A 21,102-nucleotide genomic window follows, 5' to 3' on the forward strand; every position below is an offset into this window, starting at 1 on the left:
CAGGAGGGGTCAGATGCCGCTGTCAGTGTGACAGCGGCATCTATATACTTAAATAGCCGGCACTAGCAATAGCTAAGTGCCGGCTATTTGAAATTGGCGCCAATGGGAGCGGAGGGAGGGAGAGCAGAGGAGGAGACGGCAGGGGGAGGCACATAGAGAACACGGCCGGCGCTCAGCTAGCCGCCCACCGTGTTCTCAGCTTAACTTAAAGTTTCGATACCATGAAATCCTGGTATCGAACCATTTTTTGGCCCGAAATATCGATAGTAGTATCGATATTTCGGTGCATCGTGCATCCCTACCATAGAAAGGAGTCTATGGTGCGAGCAGCAGTTTATTCGCCCAGATTAGTTTAAACCCACCCGTAAGAAAACCTGTGACCCTGTCCTTATTCAAAGTGGAATTCTTATCTGGGATTTTTCTTTTGAAATATACAGTGGATATCCCATAAATTTCTGATAGGTGTAAGTTATACCACTCGTTTAATAGGAGTTGTGTAAACAGAATAGCCTCAGAGCAAATGAGTTAGATCCAAATGCCAGAACTGGTTTGAATTTTTTCGCAGTGCATTTTTTTTTTACTATACCAAAGCAGCCTCATATCATTACTCCATCCTGGGAAGTATTGTTCTCATTTAACCTCTTTCGTTTGCTTTACAACTTATGCCTGCTCTCCTTTTTCCCCACTATAATTCTGTCAAGCTTTTGGATCGCTTAAATTTCTGACATTGGGATGGTTTGTGGAGACTGCGGCATTTTTGTTGTTGGCCAAATCATCATACAAGTAGACCACCTGTATATCCTATAGGAATTTAGGCATAGAAATTGATGCATGCAAGTATCAAATCTATATAGGCAAGAATATATAGGCTAGGTCCACACTTCTGGCCCAGTAAGAGTGTTCATTTGGCATCACAGAATGGAGCTGGGCGTTCTGTACAAGAACAAACACTAACTAATAGACGGATACCCAAGAGATCCCAATGTCTATTTGGCAGGATTTGAGTAGACAAAAAAATGCTGCTTTCAGTATTCTTTTTATCTGCTCAGATCCTGCAAAATAAACAGAACTTCTGATTGAGCTCCCCGGATGGATCCCTGGTGGAGGTGTGCACCCAGCTAAATCGACAGTCCCAAAGTCACAGCTCCTACAATCAAAAGATAGTAACAGTAATTTTTGTAGAGTGTGGATAGTGAAGAGCAAAAAGTACACCTCTTCTGTTTAGAGAGATTTGGTAGCAATAATAGGACAGTTGCAGCAGGCCAGGATCCTGAACTGAGGCAATATTCTCATTAATGGTATATATTGTGTTACATCAGATACAGAAGAAGCATGCAGACAATCCTGAAAGCTTCCCGTGCTGGGATTTTATAGAGGAGCTAATTGATTGCGTCTTAATTAATGACATACTGAGTGCGTTTTTCTTAATGAGTAGATTGGACGACCTTAACATGTCCTGTATAAACAATATAGCACGAATATGGCAAGCCCCTAAAGTATAAGCTAGCTTTCTGACCTGAAATTGTACGTTCATTCTTATGGATATATATATATATATAAATAATATATGTATATAGTGTGTGTGTTTGTGTTATGTAGTTGAAAGAAATGAATCCGTGTTAAATGGACCATTTTGTCAGCTCTGTGGCACACACCGTGGCACAATGTTATATAATCCTGGGGTCATGGATTAATTTACAAAATGGCCAACATCTGGGATATTTTTTTGGGGGTGACATATTGGATCACAGTTAGTAGTGTTGCATTATTTGAATCCTGCATTCATATCCCACGAAGGGCAGCATCAGCAAGAAGTCTCTATGCTCTCTCTGTGTTTGTGTATGTTAGCTCTGGGTACTCTGATTTGCAATTTACCTATCTATATGGTAGGCTGCCCAATCAAGCAGCAATATATTTGATGGCCAATTGCATTGGGTAGCAGTCTGTCTAGTACAGGCCAAAGAGGAATACATCCATAAGAAGCCTAGGGGTCGTAGTTTGGCTCCTAGGTGCCATGGTATCACCTACGCACCCTGTAAATATAGGCTACTGATGGGGTCCCAGTGGGAGCCTGTTCCTTCTATCCTAGGGGTATCAAGCTTGCAGATCAAGAGGTGTGCAAAGCTACAATTCCCATCATGCCTCGAAGGGCAAAGCTAAAGCAGAAACTGCAAAAAATACACCCATAGATCATGTACGTGTATGACGTTATGGTGCGTTTACACAGGCAGATTTATCTGACAGATTTTGGAAGCCAAAGCCAGGAATGGATTTGAAAAGAGGAGAAATCCCAGTCTTTCCTTTATGACCTGTTCCCTGTTTATAGTCTGTTCCTGGCTTTGACTTCAAAAATCTGTCAGATAAATCTATCTGTGTAAACGCACCATTAGGGCTTTTTCACAATGGGCAATTATTGGCAACGAGTGTTGTTAGAAATGCTCATTTGGCCTATATTTGTCCCAGGTAAAAGTGCCAGCGATCAGCAGAGGAACCGAAAAAAACACCCGCTCGTCGGCTGATCACATCTTTTGAGCAGGCATATAAATGTTCATTTACTGGCCATGTATCTCTCTGTGGTAAACATGGCACGTGCGGCTGATGGCAATGTATGAAAATATTTAAATGAAAAATGCACGGATCTTTCTTGTGGTCCAGACGCTCGATTAGTGACATGTAAAGGGACTGCAAATGAGCACCATTATCACTTATTAGTGCTTGCTTGTTTCCACAGACGGCCCCATATCGGTCTAAAAGGACCCTTGAGTGCTACCCAAAATATTGTTAATTCATATTGTTTTCTCTGTTTAGTCTGCAGATAAGCAAAGAGCTTTAGAAGAAACCAAAGCCTATACAACACAGTCCTTAGCTAGTGTGGCTTATCTCATCAACACCTTAGCCAACAATGTCCTTCAAATGCTGGATATTCAGGCTTCTCAACTCAGGAGGATGGAGTCCTCGATCAATCATATATCACAGGTGAGATCAGTACTGATTCTTCTTTACAAAAATGATTTTCAAATTTTTCGTTATATTCAGATAATGATTCCTCCTATTGACTTCATGTCATATTCATAAACTGAAGCCCTCTGAGTATTCGCCAAGCTTAGACATTTCGCATGAGATAAACACATCTTGAATCTGCATCTTGTTACCCTAAACAAGCAAAGATTATCCCACGAATTTGTGTTTCTTCTATTGTGAATCTATAGTGAAGGAAATAATTATTTGATCCCTTGCTGATTTTGTAAGTTTGCCCACTGCCAAAGACATGAACAGTGTGATGAGCGAATGAATGAGATTGTCACACTCTGGGCCGGCGGAGCCGCCTCCAGTAAATCATGCCTGGCCGGTACTTGACCAACGCCGTGTATGGGAAACGGGCAGCGGTTCAAAAAAAGGACCGGTCTGTTCATGAAAAAAAAAACACCAAGCTATGTACCTAGTGGTACATTCGCTCTTATACTTGGTGGCAAAACGCTTGTTGGCAAGCACAGCAGTCAGACGTTTTTTGTAGTAGTTGATGAGGTTTTTAAAGTCCTGGCAAAGCGAAGGAGGTTGTCACTCAGGATTTTACGGTACATGACTTGTTTGCCAGAGGGATCAAATATTTCTTTGTGCAAAATGCAAATAGATTTATTCAATGTGATTTTCTGGATTTTATTTTTGATATTCTATCTCTCACTGTTAAAATTAACCTACTTTTAAAATTATACACTGTTCATGTCTTTGTCAGTGGTCAAACTTACAAAATCAGCAAAGGATCAAATAATTATTTCCTTTACGGTATATGCTCATGCACATTCCTGAAAATATTTGTGTACTTTGATTATTATCTATATGCAGAGTGTGTGTAAAGTTTAAAACACATAGAAAAAAGGATATGTTAAAATGTCCTCTGTATGCACTATACTTGTGGATTTTCAATGGAATCTGTATCTATTCTGCAAGTACTTTGCTCCATGAAAATTTAGCTTTAAAGCATACTTGTCATTAAAGGAGACCTGTCACCCCCCGTGTCGGGGTGACAGGCTCCCGACCCCCCCGTTACAGCCCCCTATACTCACCTGATCCCGCCGGGTCCCGCTTCCTGATCCGGTTGGGTCACGGAGATATGAGCTCATAGAGAATGAATGGGGAATCCGATGCTCCGTCATTCTCTATGGGCATCCGACTCTCCTGTGAGTGCGCCGGGCTTCGGGCGCTCATATCTCCGTGACCCGACCGGATCAGGAAGCGGGACCCGGCTGAATCAGGTGAGGATAGGGCGCTTTAATGGGGGGTCGGGAGCCTGTCACCCCGACACGGGGGGTGACAGGTCCTCTTTAACCCCTTAACCCATTTTGACGTCCAGGGACGTCATCATGGGTTGCTATAAGTAGTCGGGGCCCGTGGCTATTATCCGGCATGGCCCGATCGCTGCACTGGCTAAGTAAGCATTTAAAAGCCGCTGTCAAAAATGGACATATTAACATAACATATTTGATTTCACCTTGTGCAGAACTATAAAATGATCACATTCCTGATGTCACACGGTAAACAATGTAAGCATAAAAACCCATCAAAGTGCAAAATTGCTGATTTTTTGGTCACATCACATCCAGAAAAATTTTAATAAAAAGTGATCAAAAAGCCGCATATACACAAGCAATGTACCAATAGAAAGTACAGATCATGGCACAAAAAATCAGATCGTTCCATGGACAAAAAAAATAAAAGTGTTATAAGGATCAGAATAGAACAATTTTAAGAACATTTAGTTTTTTGTTTTTTTTAAAAGGTTTTAATTTTTTAAAAGCAGGTAAAATAAGTTATAGAAGTTGCCTATCGTTGTAATTGTACTTATTCAAACATAGATAACATGTCAGTTTTACTACAGAGTGAACAGTGTTAACATGAAACTCTGCAAAATGAAAATAAAATAACTTTTTTCCCCAATTTCACCACACATTTTTTTTTTCTATTTTTGCAGTCTGTGACTGCAAAGTATAATTGGTTCATATGGGTCTGTAGGTGAAAAAATGCAAGCACTATGGAGGAATGAAGGGGTTAAAATAAACTTTTGACATGTCAAAGCTTTGATCATGGGAGTCTCATTGCTGAGACACACACCGATCAAGAATACGAGCACTTCCTTGCTGTCAATCATATCTGTTCAGGCAGCCCATAGAGAGATAATGAAACTGCTTAGGCATTTGAGGTTTTACCTACGTTGCATCACAATTCTCCTGGTTTGTTCTCCTGATTGGTGGGTAGATTTCTAAGATCTAAACTTTTGACATGTCCCTGTGTCAAATTTTGTTTTTATGACTGTGCCAATTGAAAGAGACTCTGCCTGTAGGTTTTTTACTGCCCTATCTAAGGGGAGCATAAACTAGTGATAGAGGAGCTGAACAGAATGATTTATCACTTAATTGTTCTCTGCAGGTTGTAATTCAGAGAGATCCTTCTGAATACTGAAGACTCCGCACCACACACTAGTCGTCTCCATTATGTGCATGTGCTCAGTTGTCCGCAATACTCATGAGCACCAGCTCCCACCACCCACCGGCCACTGATTGGCAGTTGTCCATGTATACTGTGTATATATACTTTTTATAGGAAGACAGCTGTCAATCAGTAGCTGGAGGGTGGAGGGATTGGCTGGGCATGAAGCCCATTCTCCTGCTTATGAGGAGAACGGCTGAACAGAATGATGTATACACCGTTCTGTTTAGTATTTCTATCACTAGTTTGTGTTGCACTCGTTAAATGCAGCATGGATTCTAATGACAGATTCTATTTAAGCTGCGTTGACAGTGCAGTCTTTAGTACAGTGTATGTAGATAAAAAAAAACAAAACAAAACATTGTGCACATTTAGCCATTGATCCCATTATGTTAGATCTGTCAGAGAACTGTTGTTTTTCACTGCTCACTTCACCCATTGCCATACATAGTGTGAAACTCGGAGCAATATCCAAATCTACCTGTGGATTTTGATGAGAAATTTTTGCAGATTATTATGGCTGGTTTTACCTTTAGGGTGCCTTGACATGTACAATATTGCAGCAGATTTCATGCTGCAAGTTCCGCAGCAAAATTTACTGCAATACTCTGTAGTGTCATTCCCTATGGCTCTACATTCTTGCAGTGGATTTACATTCCGCTTTTAGAATGTAGCACCTGCCCAATTAACCCAGGGCTTCTAATAAATTACCTGTCTGCACTCCCTCATGCTTCTACGGTTCCCTGAAGTTCCGCCAAAGCCACTGATTGGCTGAACGGGACATCAGGGAGCCGGGAGCCTGAGAAGCTGGCTGTAGCACGGACAGGTGTAATGTATTAGCCCGGCAGTGGTGGGTTAAGTAGGCGGTGGCTAACAGGACAATGCATTGCAGTGGATTTCGCTGTGGAACTTGCAGCATGAAATCCGCTGCAATACTGTACATGTGAAGACACATTTAGGGCAGATTTTCCATCCATGCCCCAATCAGTGGTGGGGCATTGAACCAAAGCTTGATCTATTTATACTTTACACCTATTCTTGGGAAGACGTGCTACTCTTCAATGGTGGGCATTGTACAATATCTGTGTTTCACCTAATGTTTTCATGACCAAAGCGCATGTAACAAATGTTTTTGTCTTCTAAATGTAAACAAGCTTAAACAAATTTGCAATAAACTACTACAATTTCTAGACAGTGGATATCCACAAGGAAAAAGTTGCAAGAAGAGAAATTGGGATCTTGACAACTAACAAAAACACTTCTAGAACGCACAAAATTATTGCTCCAGCTAATTTGGAGAGGCCTGTTCGCTACATTCGAAAGCCTATTGACTATACAATTCTTGATGACACTGGACACGGTGTGAAGGTATTTATAACATTTTGGCTGAGATTGTATGTAATCTATTTCTTTTTTTTTTTTCTTTTTGAAAGAAAATTATTTTTGTTTGAATTATTTCTGTATCTGTTCAGAACTGCTTTGTTTCTAGCAATAGTTTGATTGCACTAAAAAGGTTGACCTGGTCTGCTCCCCAGCACTCGCTTCCTTTGTTAGATCGTCTCAGTATAAGTATACCTTCCAAAACGAGGGGGAATGGGTGCATGTCACGTCACGAATATCACATGTGGATGAAACCACTCACATGTGATGTCTAATAGCTGCCTATTGTTGCCTCTGTGCTTCGAGAAGTGAAGAGAGAGAGGAAGTGAGCATCAGGGAGCAGCACAGGGGAGACCTTTTCTGCTTCCTGGACAGCCCCTTTAATGTTGTGGAATGCCCAACTTCAACACAAAGGAAAATTTATCAAGCTGTCTTGCAGTAGGATTTTCTCTGTTGCCCATAGCAATCAGTCAGAGCGTAGCTTTTATTTTACCAAAGCAATGGGGAAAATGAAAGTTGGGATTGGTCATGGGCGGTGTACACCAGCCTCTCTTTACTACAGACTTATAGGTGGAATTATCAAAGTGTGTAAGAGTTATAGTATTTTATAGATGGCTAGGTTGTTAGATGTAGATATGTATAATAATTTTTTAGTATACTTTACAGACATTTCCCATATCTTCATATTATTCCAAACCTCAAATTATGTGTGTAACCAATAGTTTAATCCAAATGAGACTAAATGTGACTTTCTCTTTTCTTGAATTTAATTTTCATATTTGTGTATTGATCTCTTTGCTTCGTTCTTTTGTTTTCTTTTTTTTTTTTTTTCTGACTTTTTGTGAACATTGATATTTTTAAAGTCTGGAATTTCTTGCGCCACCGCTTAAAAATGTCCCCTTGGTGCAGAGGCTCCACTGGATTTATGTAGATAAATAAACGCAGGAGACAGCACTTTCAGTAGAAAAAACTTTTCTTTTACTCCACATCACAAATGCAACATTTTGGCTTAGCAGAAAGCCTTTCTCAAGCATGACTCTACATATATGCCTCAATGCCTATACATAAAGCCTGTGTGAAGTGGTGCCTCTCCTTTTTCACGCAGTGAGACCTATGCCAGCTCAGAGCTGGTGTAGCTTTCACTGATATTTTTACGGTGGAAAATGTTAAATGTGTTGCAAGCAGAGGTCACACTCCTCTGAGTTTGGCCTTTAAGTGTGCCAGGAGATCTTACAAAGTACCAGCCAGGCATGGACAAATATTCATTCATAAGGGTGGATATTTCATAAACCATCACATAAAGTAGGACAAAGTATGACATAAATTCCCAGCATTTTACTTCCATTGCAAGCATTCTCTATAAACATGTACAGCCTTCTCATAACAGAAAATAATAAGCCTCACACACTGTCATTGTACATGGGTCACTTTAAAGAAGTTCTCACCCATTGCAACACCAAGCAGATTTTTCTCTCGTGTTTTTTGCATAACAAATTCTTCCTCAGGGGGCCATAGCTTAAAGGAGAAGTTTGGCGAAAGTTTTTATTAAAGTATTGTATTGCCCCCCAAAACTTATACAAATCACCAATATACACTTATTACAGGAAATGCACATAAATTGGCTTTTTCCCTGCACTTACTACTGCATCAAGGCTTCACTTGCTGGATAAAATATTGATGTCACGACCCGACTCCTAGAGCTGTGCAGGCTGTGGCTGCTGGAGAGAATGATAGCAGAGAGATGCTCATTGTCCCTCCAGTGCCCTGTGTCCCTCTGCCATCATCCTCTCCAGCAGCCACAGCCCGCACAGCTCTGGGAGTCGGGTCGTGACATCACCATTTTATCCAGCAAGTGAAGCCTTGATGCAGTAGTAAGTGCAGAGAAAAAGCATTTTATGTGCATTTCCCGTAATAAGTGTATATTGGGGATTTGTATATTATTATTATGTATATTATTATGTAACTTTTTGGGGGCAATAAAATACAAAATAAAAATAAAATAAAAAATTTTGCCAGATTTTTCCTTCTAACTAGAATCACCGACGCTATTTATGGTATAAGCCACAATGGGCCTCAATGCTTGCTTCCAGAATGCTGGCCCATGTTGCAGAGGAGACTGGAAATCCACCCCAGCAACTCGGCATTAGAGTGTTTTTCCGTCATGTATTGCACATCGGGATTATGCATATTAAGGCCATGCAGAAGGGATGCCTGCAGTTTTTTTGGGCCACTAAGCCATATATTTACTTCCTGTTTTGTATTTTGATGCCACCATAATAATGTATATGTCTGTAGTAGTCACCGTGGAGACCCAATTAGTCTACCTACCAAGGGTCTTCTACCTACATAACACTACATAATAGAAATAGATTAAAGCCAAAAACATGTTTTTTTCTAAGTTAAAAAAAATATTGGTGATGCATGCCCTTTTAAGGCCTTACTAATTTTCTATATCTGTGTGTAAGAGAGAGAGTTTTAGTTTACAAACTATCTAAAGCACGCACTACTTACTTTTATATACTATTTCTACAATGGATCATGAGTACAGTTAAAAGGCACGGTTGTTTTGAGCTGTATATGTTTTTATGTATGCTGACAAAAATACAGTGGTGGACAAAAGTGTTTCAGTGTTTTGCATATTTTCATGCTTCTAGAACATGTCATTTTACACTAAATGCAAATGTTTAGATTTCATAAGGCTGTGTTTACACACATCTCTTTGCAGCATTGTCATGGTACTGCAGTGCTTTCACTGAAATTATGTAGTACTGCAACAGTCTTGCAACAGTCTTGGAACAGTACTGCAGTGTGTAATCACAGCCCAAGAGTATTTGATGCAGAATTAAAAAAAACAAACAATTGAGATATATGTAGTGTACCTCCTGATCTCCTGAGTTGGTGAAACAGAACATTTTCTATGACAATGCAGAGTTGAAAAACCATGCAGGGCTCCAGACTAAAAAATGTACCTAGGAGCCATTGGCTCCTAACCTGAAAAATTTAGGCGCCAAATAGAATATTTGGTCGCCAACATTTTAAACCATGTAAAATTAATGTTATGTTAAATGGGACTTACTGTGTGCAGAGGCCACGGCAGCCTCCTCCTCCTTTAGATCCTTTCTTTTCTTAGTTTGAAAACGTTCAACATGGAAACTTGCAACTTGACAACCATATACAGTCTGACAACCATATCCAGTCTGACAACCATATCCAGTCTGACAACCATATCCAGTCTGACAACCATATACAGTCTGACTCACTTGGCTAGCCTTTTAATGAGGCTTACTCTTCTGAACTTGAACTTAAAGGGAACCTGTCGACCCCCGTGCCGGGGTGACAGGCTCCCAACCCCCCGTTAGAGACCCCTATACTCACCTCATCTTCACCCCGCTTCTGAAGATGGTCGGGTCACGGAGATCTCAGCCGCTGCAGCCCGGCGTGCGCTGAGAGATGAGTCCAACGCTCATAGAGAATGACGGGAGAGTCCAGCGCTCCGTCATTCTCTATGAGTGTTGGACTCATCTCTCAGTGTGCGCGCCGGGCTGCAGCGGCTGAGATCTCCGTGACCCGACCATCTTCAGAAGCGGGACCCGGCGCGATGAGGTGAGTATAGGGGGTTCTAACGGGGGGTTAGGAGCCTGTCACCCCGGCACCGGGGGTGACAGGTTCCCTTTAAAAGCTTGCAACAGTCTATACATACTGAGCTAGACTTATGACTGCAGCCATAGTGACCCCCCACAAGATGTGTATATAAATAGATATATCTCTCACCTAGTGACTAATGCAAGTGACCCCCTACAATACAGACACCTGAGGGGCCCTGATAATAATAATTGTGCATATATCTATCTCCCAGTGTCTGCAGCCAGTTTGCCCTACACTTATAGATGGCCCCCTCCCCTTATAGATGACCCCCTCTACCCCCATTATAGATGCCCCCTCTTCTCCCCCCCATTATAGATGGCCCCCTCCCCTTATAGATGACCCCCTCTACCCCCATTATAGATGCCCCCTCCTCCCCCCCATTATAGATGCCCCCTCTCCCCCCCCATTATAGATGCCCCCTCTTCTCCCCCCTTATAGATACCCCCTCCCCTTATGGATGACCCCCTCTACCCCCATTATAGATGCCCCCTCCTCCCCCCCATTATAGATGCCCCCTCTCCCCCCCATTATAGATGCCCCCTCTTCTCCCCCCCTTATAGATACCCCCTCCCCTTATAGATGGCCCCCTCTCCCCCCCTTGAATATGGCCCCTCTTCTCCCCCCATTATAGATGCCCCCTCTCCCCCCCCATTATAGATGCCCCCTCTTCTCCCCCCCTTATAGATACCCCCTCCCCTTATAGATGCCCCCTCTCCCCCCCATTATAGATGCCCCCTCTTCTCCCCCCCTTATAGATACCCCCTCCCCTTATAGATGCCCCCTCTCCCCCCCATTATAGATGCCCCCTCTTCTCCCCCCCTTATAGATACCCCCTCCCCTTATAGATAGCCCCCTCTCCCCCCCTTGAATATGGCCCCTCTTCTCCCCCCATTATAAAGCCCCCCCTTTCCTCTATGCTAAGCAATATTTAAAAAAAACAAACACACAAACTCACCTGACAACCCGCTCCCCCGGCGATCCTCTTCTTCTTCGGGCGCTGTCCCCGGCTGATGCGCGGCTGCCGGGGGTGTCCCGTCCTATCCCCGGCAGCGCGGCGCGTCAGTGAGCTCCCTGTACGCCGGGGCTGTGACTTCTGACACAGGAAGCGTCTCTGACGCGCGCTTCCTGTGCCGGAAGTCAGGGCCCCAGGCAGCTCACTGATGTGCCGCGCTGCCGGGGATAGGACGGGACACCCCCGGCAGCCGCGCATCAGCCGCGCATCTTAAAGAGACAGCGCGCTGCCGCCGGGGCCAGTCGCAAATGGCGCCCAGATTAATAAATCTGGGCGCCATTTGCAAAATGTCAGTCGCATTGGCGACCATTTTGGTCGCCATCTGGAGCCCTGCCATGAACATTTTAGAATGTGTCCACACTCCAGGCCACCACTGTATAGAGGTCTGTCTAGTTTCTATGTTAGTGTATGTCCACACTGCGGAATCCCAGAATGAGCGGGTTCATTGTTCGGGCGGATGCTTAATCTGGCAAACCATAGAATGAAGCCTATAGGCCAGCGGAGATGCGCGAGGCTGCCAGCGTCTGAAGCAGGGTTCCGTAGTGTGCACATACCCTCATACAGCTTTGCACTTGTATACTTACTTTGACCTCAGATGAAAGAAAATGTGCATTTCAAACTGAGAACCTACATAAAGGATATTTACGGTAATTTTTGTGCTAGACTTTAATACTTTTGTTATCAATTAATAAAACTTGTTTTGCATTGTCCTTTATGATAACATTAAACCTTAGTTGCCTTTTTTCTTTACTTTTTTGTTTGCCTCCTTTGTACATTAAGTGGTTGCTCAGATTTAAGGTAAGACTCTAAAGGTAACTTTGTGTACATTCATTGTGGTCAGCTAGTTCTGTATGACTGGAAGGATGTGGATGGCTTCTAAATGTCCTAACACACCTTTCTTAATGTTAACCTGCCAGAAGTTTCATGCTGCCTGAACCATGCACCACGCACCACATGAATGTCAATGGGGTCTATTTGGGGTAATTGGTATACAGTGTGGTTGTTCTGGCACAGCTCTGGTAGTCAAAACACAATGTGGACAGAACCTTTTGATTGGTATTATTAAGGTTCAGTCTGTTCTCCATTAATTCCTTGCCCACTAAGGATTTAGGACATGGTAACAACGTTAACAATGGAAAGGGTTGTTTAGATTTTTAGTACATTGGGCTGCTTGTTTCCCTCCTAGATCACAAATTGTACAGTGATTAGTGACGTCTTCAGTTGTATCTTAACACAGTGAAGCATGACATTATGTGGCCTTTTTATGTATTTATTTTTTTAATTTTTAAATTAAGGATGTTGTTGGTTAAATTAAGGAATGTTCATTTGATGGCAAGGAATAATGTAGGATTGTCACAGGATTGTCCGTTTTGGCCACAATGATATCTTGTTTGTTTGTAAACAGCACTCTAGATATTGGTGTAGCCATCCCAAGTTAGACTGCTTTGGTAATTACCATCTAAGAAAAAATGCCGTAACATCATATTCACGTTTTCACCATTTTAAAAAGTAAATATGTTGTAGTGTTATATTCCTTTGGCTAAATGATTTCTGCTTTGTACAGGTCAGTACACAGAACATGAAGATGGGAGGTTTGCCGCGCACCACACCACCAACTCAGAAACCACCTAGCCCACCAATGACTGGCAAAGGAACCCTTGGGTAACTATTTTGTTATAGAATAGGTGATACAGTAAGCCTAGAACACTATACCTTTAACAGCATGTGTTACTGTAGATATTAGATCTGCTATTTTACTCTAATTGTCATTTCTTTTTCATTCCACATCACAAACATTAATTTTAGTTGTAAAAAATTGTCATCATTTCTAATAATTTTATTTCATTGCTGATGGTACAATACAAATGCATGGCATAAATTTTTTTTAGCAAGTAACTAATCCCCATTCTAAGTACAAAAGGAAGTACCTGCTTGACAGTGACATGAAGTATTCTAATGTGCAGTCTGTAATAAAAGTATTTGCACTGTGTATTTTTTCTTCCCCATGAATATTGTAGGGATGGTACTTAATGTCAAGTGCCTTTATAAGAAACTGTAAAGAGTTTTCCTACTCTTTGCATGTCAACCTCCTGTTTGATTTTTAATTTTAAAATTGGTCAGAGTTTACCTACACACACCTACTATACTCTATGGCTTTTATTTTGTGGACATAGCCTCCATTGCAGCTAGTATGTATGACAGGCCGAGCAAAAACTCCTGGGTGTGGGTACACCTTCTTGAGTGACAAGGGTGTATATGTCAGGTGCCAGCGGTGTAGTTAACTCTATATAATTTTAGATTGACTCTGCCTGCTCCAATGTATTTACCTATAGGGGGACATTTATTAAGTCCGACGTTTTTTACGCTGGACTTAAAATTGTCCCCGCATCTCCGGCGCTACGGAGATTTATGGAGAGGCGGATTGCCTTTACATAAATCCTGTGCGCTCTAGTGCGCACAGCTGAAAACCTACGCCAGCTGAGGGCTGGGGTAGGTTTTCGGCTTATCTTTAAGTGAAAAAAATGCTGAATCGCGCGGACTATGAGTCCCCGCCCCCCTGGCGTACCTGCCGGAAAGAGCCGATTTGCAAATATTTTATTCGCAAAACGGACGATTTGCGGATAAAATATTCACAAATCGTCTCTTTCCGCCGAACAAAAAAAGATACGCCACATGATACATGTCCCCCATAGTCTTTATAGTCTTTACTTATAGTTACACTGAAAATTAATAATTTTCTACACTGTGTCTGTGGAATGCAGTTGTCACAGACAGTGTACCTTGGTAATAAAGTGGCACGTAGTTTGCCCACTAAAAGTGAAGCCGACCCTGATATATGACTGAAAATAAAGCGTTAGGGTACTACACAAAGCGATTTTTCGACGATCAACGATTAACAATAAATGAACTGAAATGATAGCTATGGCGAACAACCTGAAATTGTTCACCCAATTACACGGAACGATGATCGTTACTTATGATTGTTATTGCGTCCGTCCTGTTGTCGCCACTGCGTTCGCCGCTATTGCAAACGACCGAATGACGTCTTATTACATGCAAACGATTTGTAAACGATCAACGATAAAAATAGGTCTAAACTATTAAACGACCAACGATTTCTCATTGGTCGTTTAATCGTTGTCTACTATTACACTAAACAATTATCGTTCAAATCCGAAGTATTTAACGATTTTTCGAACGATAATCGTTCCCTGTAATACCACCCTTACATAAACTGCTCCCTGAAGATCCTGCCCCATGCTGTGGCTTCTGAAAGTAAAGCAACATACACATAGTCCTCTAAATAAAGTACTTCATTGTATGCCCTTACAATCTGGACCCGCTGAAAATGAAGTCATAAATAATTCCCACATTCATTTTTCATAGTTTTTTGAAAGGGCTTGCAAAACCCACTGCCAGCCCAAAAATGACTTTCAGCTAACATCTGGCTGCACACTTTTTTTTTTTTTTTTTTTTTTTATGTGTTTGTGATACCCCTTTAAGCAGGTAATAAATGCCTGTGCTTGGACCCATGCTGGCATACATCGAAGGAGATCTGGCTTCTGCCCAGTCATTTTCTTGTGGATTTATGCACATGCTGAAGTAATGTTATGCTACCTGCATTATAGTAAGAATATAGAATAGCAAGGGAGGGATCTCATGGGCCTTCTCCTCAATTTTGCAAACCAGATGCTGTTTTAAAAACCACATTGAAACAACCAGCCAGATCTCATCCCTGAAAATCTCTGACCTTACTTCCTTTTTTCGCTGCACCAGCAAAGGCTCTGTCTATACAATGGATCATAAAGTATTATTTGAAGTATGGCAGCCTTGCTTAAAGTGACACTGTTACCCCCTTTTTGCATTCTGACTTCTCTACACAGGTATAATGGGTAAATTTAGCAGTTTTCATACCTTATTTTATATCATACTTGTTCAAGTAAAAAGTGATATTTTACATCAACAGCGTCACTTAGCCCCACCCACAGATGCACCATTGTCCCCTCCATGATGTTATCGCCACATAGGCCCCACCTTTAGGCCAGCCTGTTTACACCTGTGTAGAGAAGTCATAATGCAAAAAGGGGGGGTGACAGTGTTACTTTAAATGTAGTTCTGCATGAATTTAAAATAATATTAAATGGGAGGTATGCTTTATCTCTGAAGCCTTGTGTCTCTTGTACCTACACAAATCATATATATCTGATGCATAAAATATTAACACTTTACCACTGCATTATCTATACAGCACTGGATAGTACAGAGATATGACGGTTTCCAGTACTGGATATACACACACACACACACACACACACACACACACAAATATATATGCTGTTTTATCACTGCTGTGACTCAGCATCATCATTTTGATGGTTGTCTGAAATTTGCAGTTTTTTAAATATGTATAGGCAACCTTTTAAACATACACTTTCTACTATAAATGAAAGGTTAATTTATTTATGCAGTAGTGTGTTTACCTCCGTTGTGTTTGTTTTGACATCACAAGACCCTACAGTGTAATTTGTTGATTGTGTTTACACAGTTTCAGCAGTTTTTGTCGACCAATCAGTTCATCAGATCATTGTCAAAGTCATCCACCACTACTTTTTCTGTGGCAGGTCCTTTCTTTGAAGTGCTTCCCCCCTTCCCCTTTTTTAATGTGAAATTTATTGTTGCCTGCTGTCTCAACCAATGCTCTGCAAGTTGTGTAGCAGTGAAGGGGTTAAAACAATTGAGAGATTCTAATTAGGCCTATAGTCTTCAACTTGGGGTTCATTGTTTTTTTGCAAAATTGTATATACCTAGGAGCACATTAAAACCCCACACATGAAGAAGACTGGGGTTCCTGGTGAAGAAGGTTTTATCCTAATGTCCCAACTCTTTGGGATGAAATTTGGAGGCTTATTTTTTTTTGTTTATTTTTGTTTTTCTTGAAGGCGACACTCACCCTATCGCACATTGGAGCCTGTGCGCCCCCCTGTCGTACCAAATGACTATGTACCCAGCCCCACACGTAACATGGCTCCCTCACAGCAACAGAGCCCTGTTAGAACAGCTTCAGTCAACCAGAGGAACCGCACATACAGGTATATGTAAGACATATAAGAGATGGTGACCTAGTCGTAAAGGAAATTAGTAGACTCATTCAGGTTACTGGAGTAAGATGCTTTCAGCCAATGCACATTTAAAGGAAAATAGCCAATAAAGCAGACTTTAGACTAAACGTATTATTTGGTCTAGAGTTTGATAATCAGTTACCGAGAACAGTCACATTTTAACATAGTATACGTTCTTCAGTGACTCTGTTAATAATAAGATTTCTAATAAATGAGTCCATCTATTTTTATTTGTGCCTCGCTATCTTGGCCTTATTTTCTTAGTGGTGCTCTTTCTGTTTCTTGAGAAAAACTAAAAATACTAAATCTGCACCTTTTTTATGAACTCCTTCACTACTACAGAGCATCAGGAAGTTTTCTGGCCACTGCCTGTGCTTCAAGAAATGTTTTGTGACCACTGTTTTACCAACATATTTTTTTATGTGTTTTTATGTTGACCCTTCAATACCCAGTGCCATGCAGGTCTGTTCCTTTGGGGACATGTTGTGTGTCTTGTTTCAAAAGCATGTAATTTCAACCCCTTCCAATATGTCATTTTGCTTATTTCCCTGTACAGATATTTGTGCTTGTTAAAACTATTAGTGGCAATTACATAAATGTAATGGTAAACAAGTTTACGCCTCCTCTTTGCTGTAAGGAAGACATACACCAGGTACCAATGCCAGTACCTGTTATTGAATGAAAAATGAAAAGTGTGTTTACACCTAAGCATCAATGTGAACAACAGAGAAGACCATTGTCCAGACTGCTACAATTCTTTTTCATGTTAATAACCGTGACTGGTGTGTATTATGCACAGTGATCTTAGACTGGCTTGTGAGTGCATGACCATGGAAATCCAGTTTTAGACACTGTTGGTGAACAGTTCTTGTGCTGACATTTCCTTTTACTAGTAAAATAGCTACAAGGCCCAAATTTATCAACCTGTAAAATTGCGCAGTGTCATCTGTTTCATCCCAGCTCTGCTGCATCCATACATTTCATTACTGTATGTGGGTCATGGGATCTTTTATCAATCAACAGCTTGACTCTCAGCTTTCAAACTGCATCCTCTCTCTTTAACTCTTTTAATACCATGATGCCCCAGCACAGCATGACATGGGTAGCTAAAGCCAGCCCCATCATTGCCTGTTGGGAAGACCACATAATAATTCTCATCTCTATATATCTCTAAATAAGTTAAAGTGACACTGTCGCCCCCTATTTGCATTTTCCAAGTACTAGAAACAAAATATAAGACAGCGCTCCATAGCGTAATTCAGACAGGGCTGAAGTGGTGAAAGTAAGCACATAGAACTCTTACCTGAGTAGGTTGTGCTGATGTAAGGCACAACTCTTACTGATAGCATGTGAATGAACCGCAGCCACTTCCGACTAATCCCCACAGGTATTAAAGACAGTCAGTATCCTCCTCCATTCCAAGGCGGGTAAAACAGGCGCAGGTCCAAGAGGTAATAGTGATATAAAATATCATAAAATTTATTAAAAGAATTATACCAGCGACACAACGCGTTTTGAGACCGGTCCGGTCTCTTTAAGTGTCTAACATAATATAATGAAATAATTCTACCCCTGAAACGCCTACACCAGAGCCAATTTTATAGGAAGCCAATTACTCTAGCAGGTGTGTAAAATAAATGAAAAACAGCGTACACGTGGGGAGGACAATAAGACTCCATGAAAACATAGACCTTTGGTAGATTAAAACTCAGAACTCCAGCACGCGGCCACAGTGCTGTCCACTAGGTATAGTAATGGGGACAATTCTGTCAGCATCTCCCACATTTCATGAGAACACTGGATTGACTTTCATTCTGTTTGTGTGCTGTTCTTAAACAGATTGCTTTTGTTATACCTATTAAGACATTTAAAGGGAAAATATCAGCAGGTTTAAGGTATCTTTCTTTCCCTATAGCACACGGGTGTTGAGGATGAAGGAAAATCTCTAACCTCCATCCTTGGCGCCGTTTCCAAGATATTAAGAGTTAATCCATATGCCAATATGTTGTAATGATTATCAGCAGATTGGTTTATGGGGTGGTAGCCCCGTCCCCAGTGCACCAAAGTAACATTTTTGCATGTGGATTAAAGCTCTAATATTGCGGAAACTTATCATCTTTCTCAGTGCTCCGTGCCCTACAGGGAGCTATCAGCAGGGAAAGATACTTCTAAACTGCTGATAGTTTTCCTTTTAAATAAACTACTAAAAAAAAAATCTATTCAGGACAAAACCGGATGTGTCACAGAACAATGCTGACTTGTCAGATCAGTTTGTATGTATTAACTCTGCTTTTAATTCTCGTAGCAGCAGTGGCAGTAGTGGTGGCAGCCACCCTAGTAGTCGGAGCAGTAGTCGAGAGAACAGTGGAAGTGGAAGTGTGGGTGTTCCAATTGCTGTCCCCACTCCATCTCCTCCAAGTGTATTTCCAAGTAAGTCATGAATAAACTGTAGTTTGATGTGCGTTTTTTTTTTTTTTTTTTTTTGCAATCTATGGGATTCTTCCACATAAAGTGAAAATGCACCTCTTGGTTGGGTAGGCTAAACACTAGAGATGAGCGAACCTCGAGCAAGCTCGAGTCCATCCGAACCCGAACTTTCGGCATTTGATTAGCGGCGGCTGCTGAACTTGGATAAAGCCCTAAGGCTATGTGGATACAGTCATTGGCTGTATCCATATTTGCCAGACAACCTTAGAGCTTTATCCAAGTTCAGCAGCCCCAGCTAATCAAATGCCGATCGTTCGGGTTCGTATCGACCCGAACCCGGTTCGCTCATCTCTACTAAACACAGCCTTGTTCCTAATACCAGCCAACTTGTTTCCAGTACATACTCTGTATTCAGTCCATTAATGTCCATCAGTTGTTAGCATGCATGTTTCAGGTGTATTCTTTTTCCAGGCAGGTAAAATGTATTTAGGACTATGTTCTGTCCGCAGAGGGTTTGTGACCTAGTAGATACCAGCAAGAATAGCATTTTCACATTTTAGTGGTTTTATCCCTCCTTCTGCCACATATTGAATAAGCAGTAGCATTCCTGCGTTCTTTCTTGTCATCTTTTGCTTTCATTACTACTGGATTTTGCATCACTGTTTTCATATTTTAATAAGCTGTTTTTATCTTTTTTTAATACTCGTATTTTTTAAACTCTATAGATTTTGTTTTAAATAAACTGCTATGCACATAATATCAAGGTTTGTTTTGCCATCGCCAAAATTTTACATTACTCCCTATCCCAGCAGTCAGACCCTGTCTTGAGGATAGTGGATAACTTGTAATCATGGGACAACCCGCTTAACTTTCAGATGTCCACAAACAAAACTTTTACCCCTGCAATGTATGAAACTAAATTAACGCGTTGGCATTACCATGTGTTTAATGATATTTAAAGGAAAACGGACAGCATGAATATGCATACATCGGTGCTGCCAGGTTCCTAATGCATCATTGACAGCTGGCTGATGTTTAAAACCTTTGCAGCTGAAGTCTTCCTGTCAATCATTCTGGAGGAAGTAGTGGCGGCCGTAGAGGAGGGCAGTTGCCGACAGTGTCACAGACCTGCATCTGATAATGTTAGCGCGAAATAAAGATGTTTTTTTTTTTTTTTACCAAAGATGGCAGATCACACAGCAGCACAGATGGTATGTATGCAATGCTTGTGTGATCGCAATCTGGCAGCACAGATATATGCATATGCGTTCTGTCAGTTCCCCTTTTAAGTTCTGGTGTCACTTATTTATTAGAGATAAAAATATGTAAATTTCATTTAGTCTACCAAATTTTGTTTGCATAATGCAGGATTTTATCTACTATTGTATATAAACCCCGCAGAGATGTTTTTCTTTTCAATATATTCTTTCTTTAGTATGCTTTTAGTGTTTTAGTAGTGATAGCTGAAATTTTAAGGAGAAGTCCGGGGTCCAACATTTTTTTTTTTTTTTTTTAAACATCTGGGGAGGAGGTGGCTGAACATGTAACAACAGGCACTTACCTCCTTGGCTGTAGCGCAGGGGTCTGCTGTTCTCCGCTCCAGTTCATGTTTCCCCCACCGCTTCCTGGTCTAAGCTCGAACCCAGGACATGACCTGTTAGGCTCGCTCAGCTAGTCAGTGGCCCAGGCGGGACCCCACTACAGTTGCTGACTGGATGAACGGACCTGACTCGCCACATCCTGGGTCCCCGCTCAGCCCAGGAAGTGGCAGGGGGAGCGGGTAACCAGAGCAAGGGATAGCAGACCCCTGTGTTTGAGCCAGGGAGGTAAGTGCTTGTTATGTTCAGCCACCTCCTCTCCCCAGCTGTTTTCAGAAAGCTGTCCCTGGACTGGTTAGGTACACATTTTCTTTTTTTTCTTTTGAGTGGCATAAACGAATTGATGGACTTATTTATAAATGAGACATGCTAAAGTAGAATTATTTTATTTAAAAAATCTATATAAAAAGTACTGTAATTCTGTAACTGTAATTCT

General features: G+C 41.4%; 1 protein-coding gene across 24 annotated transcripts in view; it reads left to right on the forward strand.

Annotated features, from left to right (window-relative positions):
- Window positions 1-21,102, forward strand: part of ABI2 (abl interactor 2) — an 87,821-nt gene that overhangs the window by 33,019 nt on the left and 33,700 nt on the right. For 4 of the 24 annotated variants that reach the window (XM_069983379.1, XM_069983383.1, XM_069983388.1 and 1 more), the window contains exons 2-7: window positions 2,809-2,976; window positions 6,676-6,852; window positions 12,302-12,319; window positions 13,086-13,183; window positions 16,462-16,611; window positions 18,947-19,071. In XM_069983379.1, the coding sequence (XP_069839480.1) occupies window positions 2,809-2,976; window positions 6,676-6,852; window positions 12,302-12,319; window positions 13,086-13,183; window positions 16,462-16,611; window positions 18,947-19,071 (736 nt within the window). The remainder of the gene's footprint in view (window positions 1-2,808; window positions 2,977-6,675; window positions 6,853-12,301; window positions 12,320-13,085; window positions 13,184-16,461; window positions 16,612-18,946; window positions 19,072-21,102) is intronic. The other 20 variants (XM_069983381.1, XM_069983385.1, XM_069983390.1 and 17 more) reach the window with 8 other exon arrangements.

Source organism: Dendropsophus ebraccatus, chromosome 9, assembly GCF_027789765.1.
Source record: "Dendropsophus ebraccatus isolate aDenEbr1 chromosome 9, aDenEbr1.pat, whole genome shotgun sequence".
Lineage (NCBI taxonomy): Eukaryota > Metazoa > Chordata > Amphibia > Anura > Hylidae > Dendropsophus > Dendropsophus ebraccatus.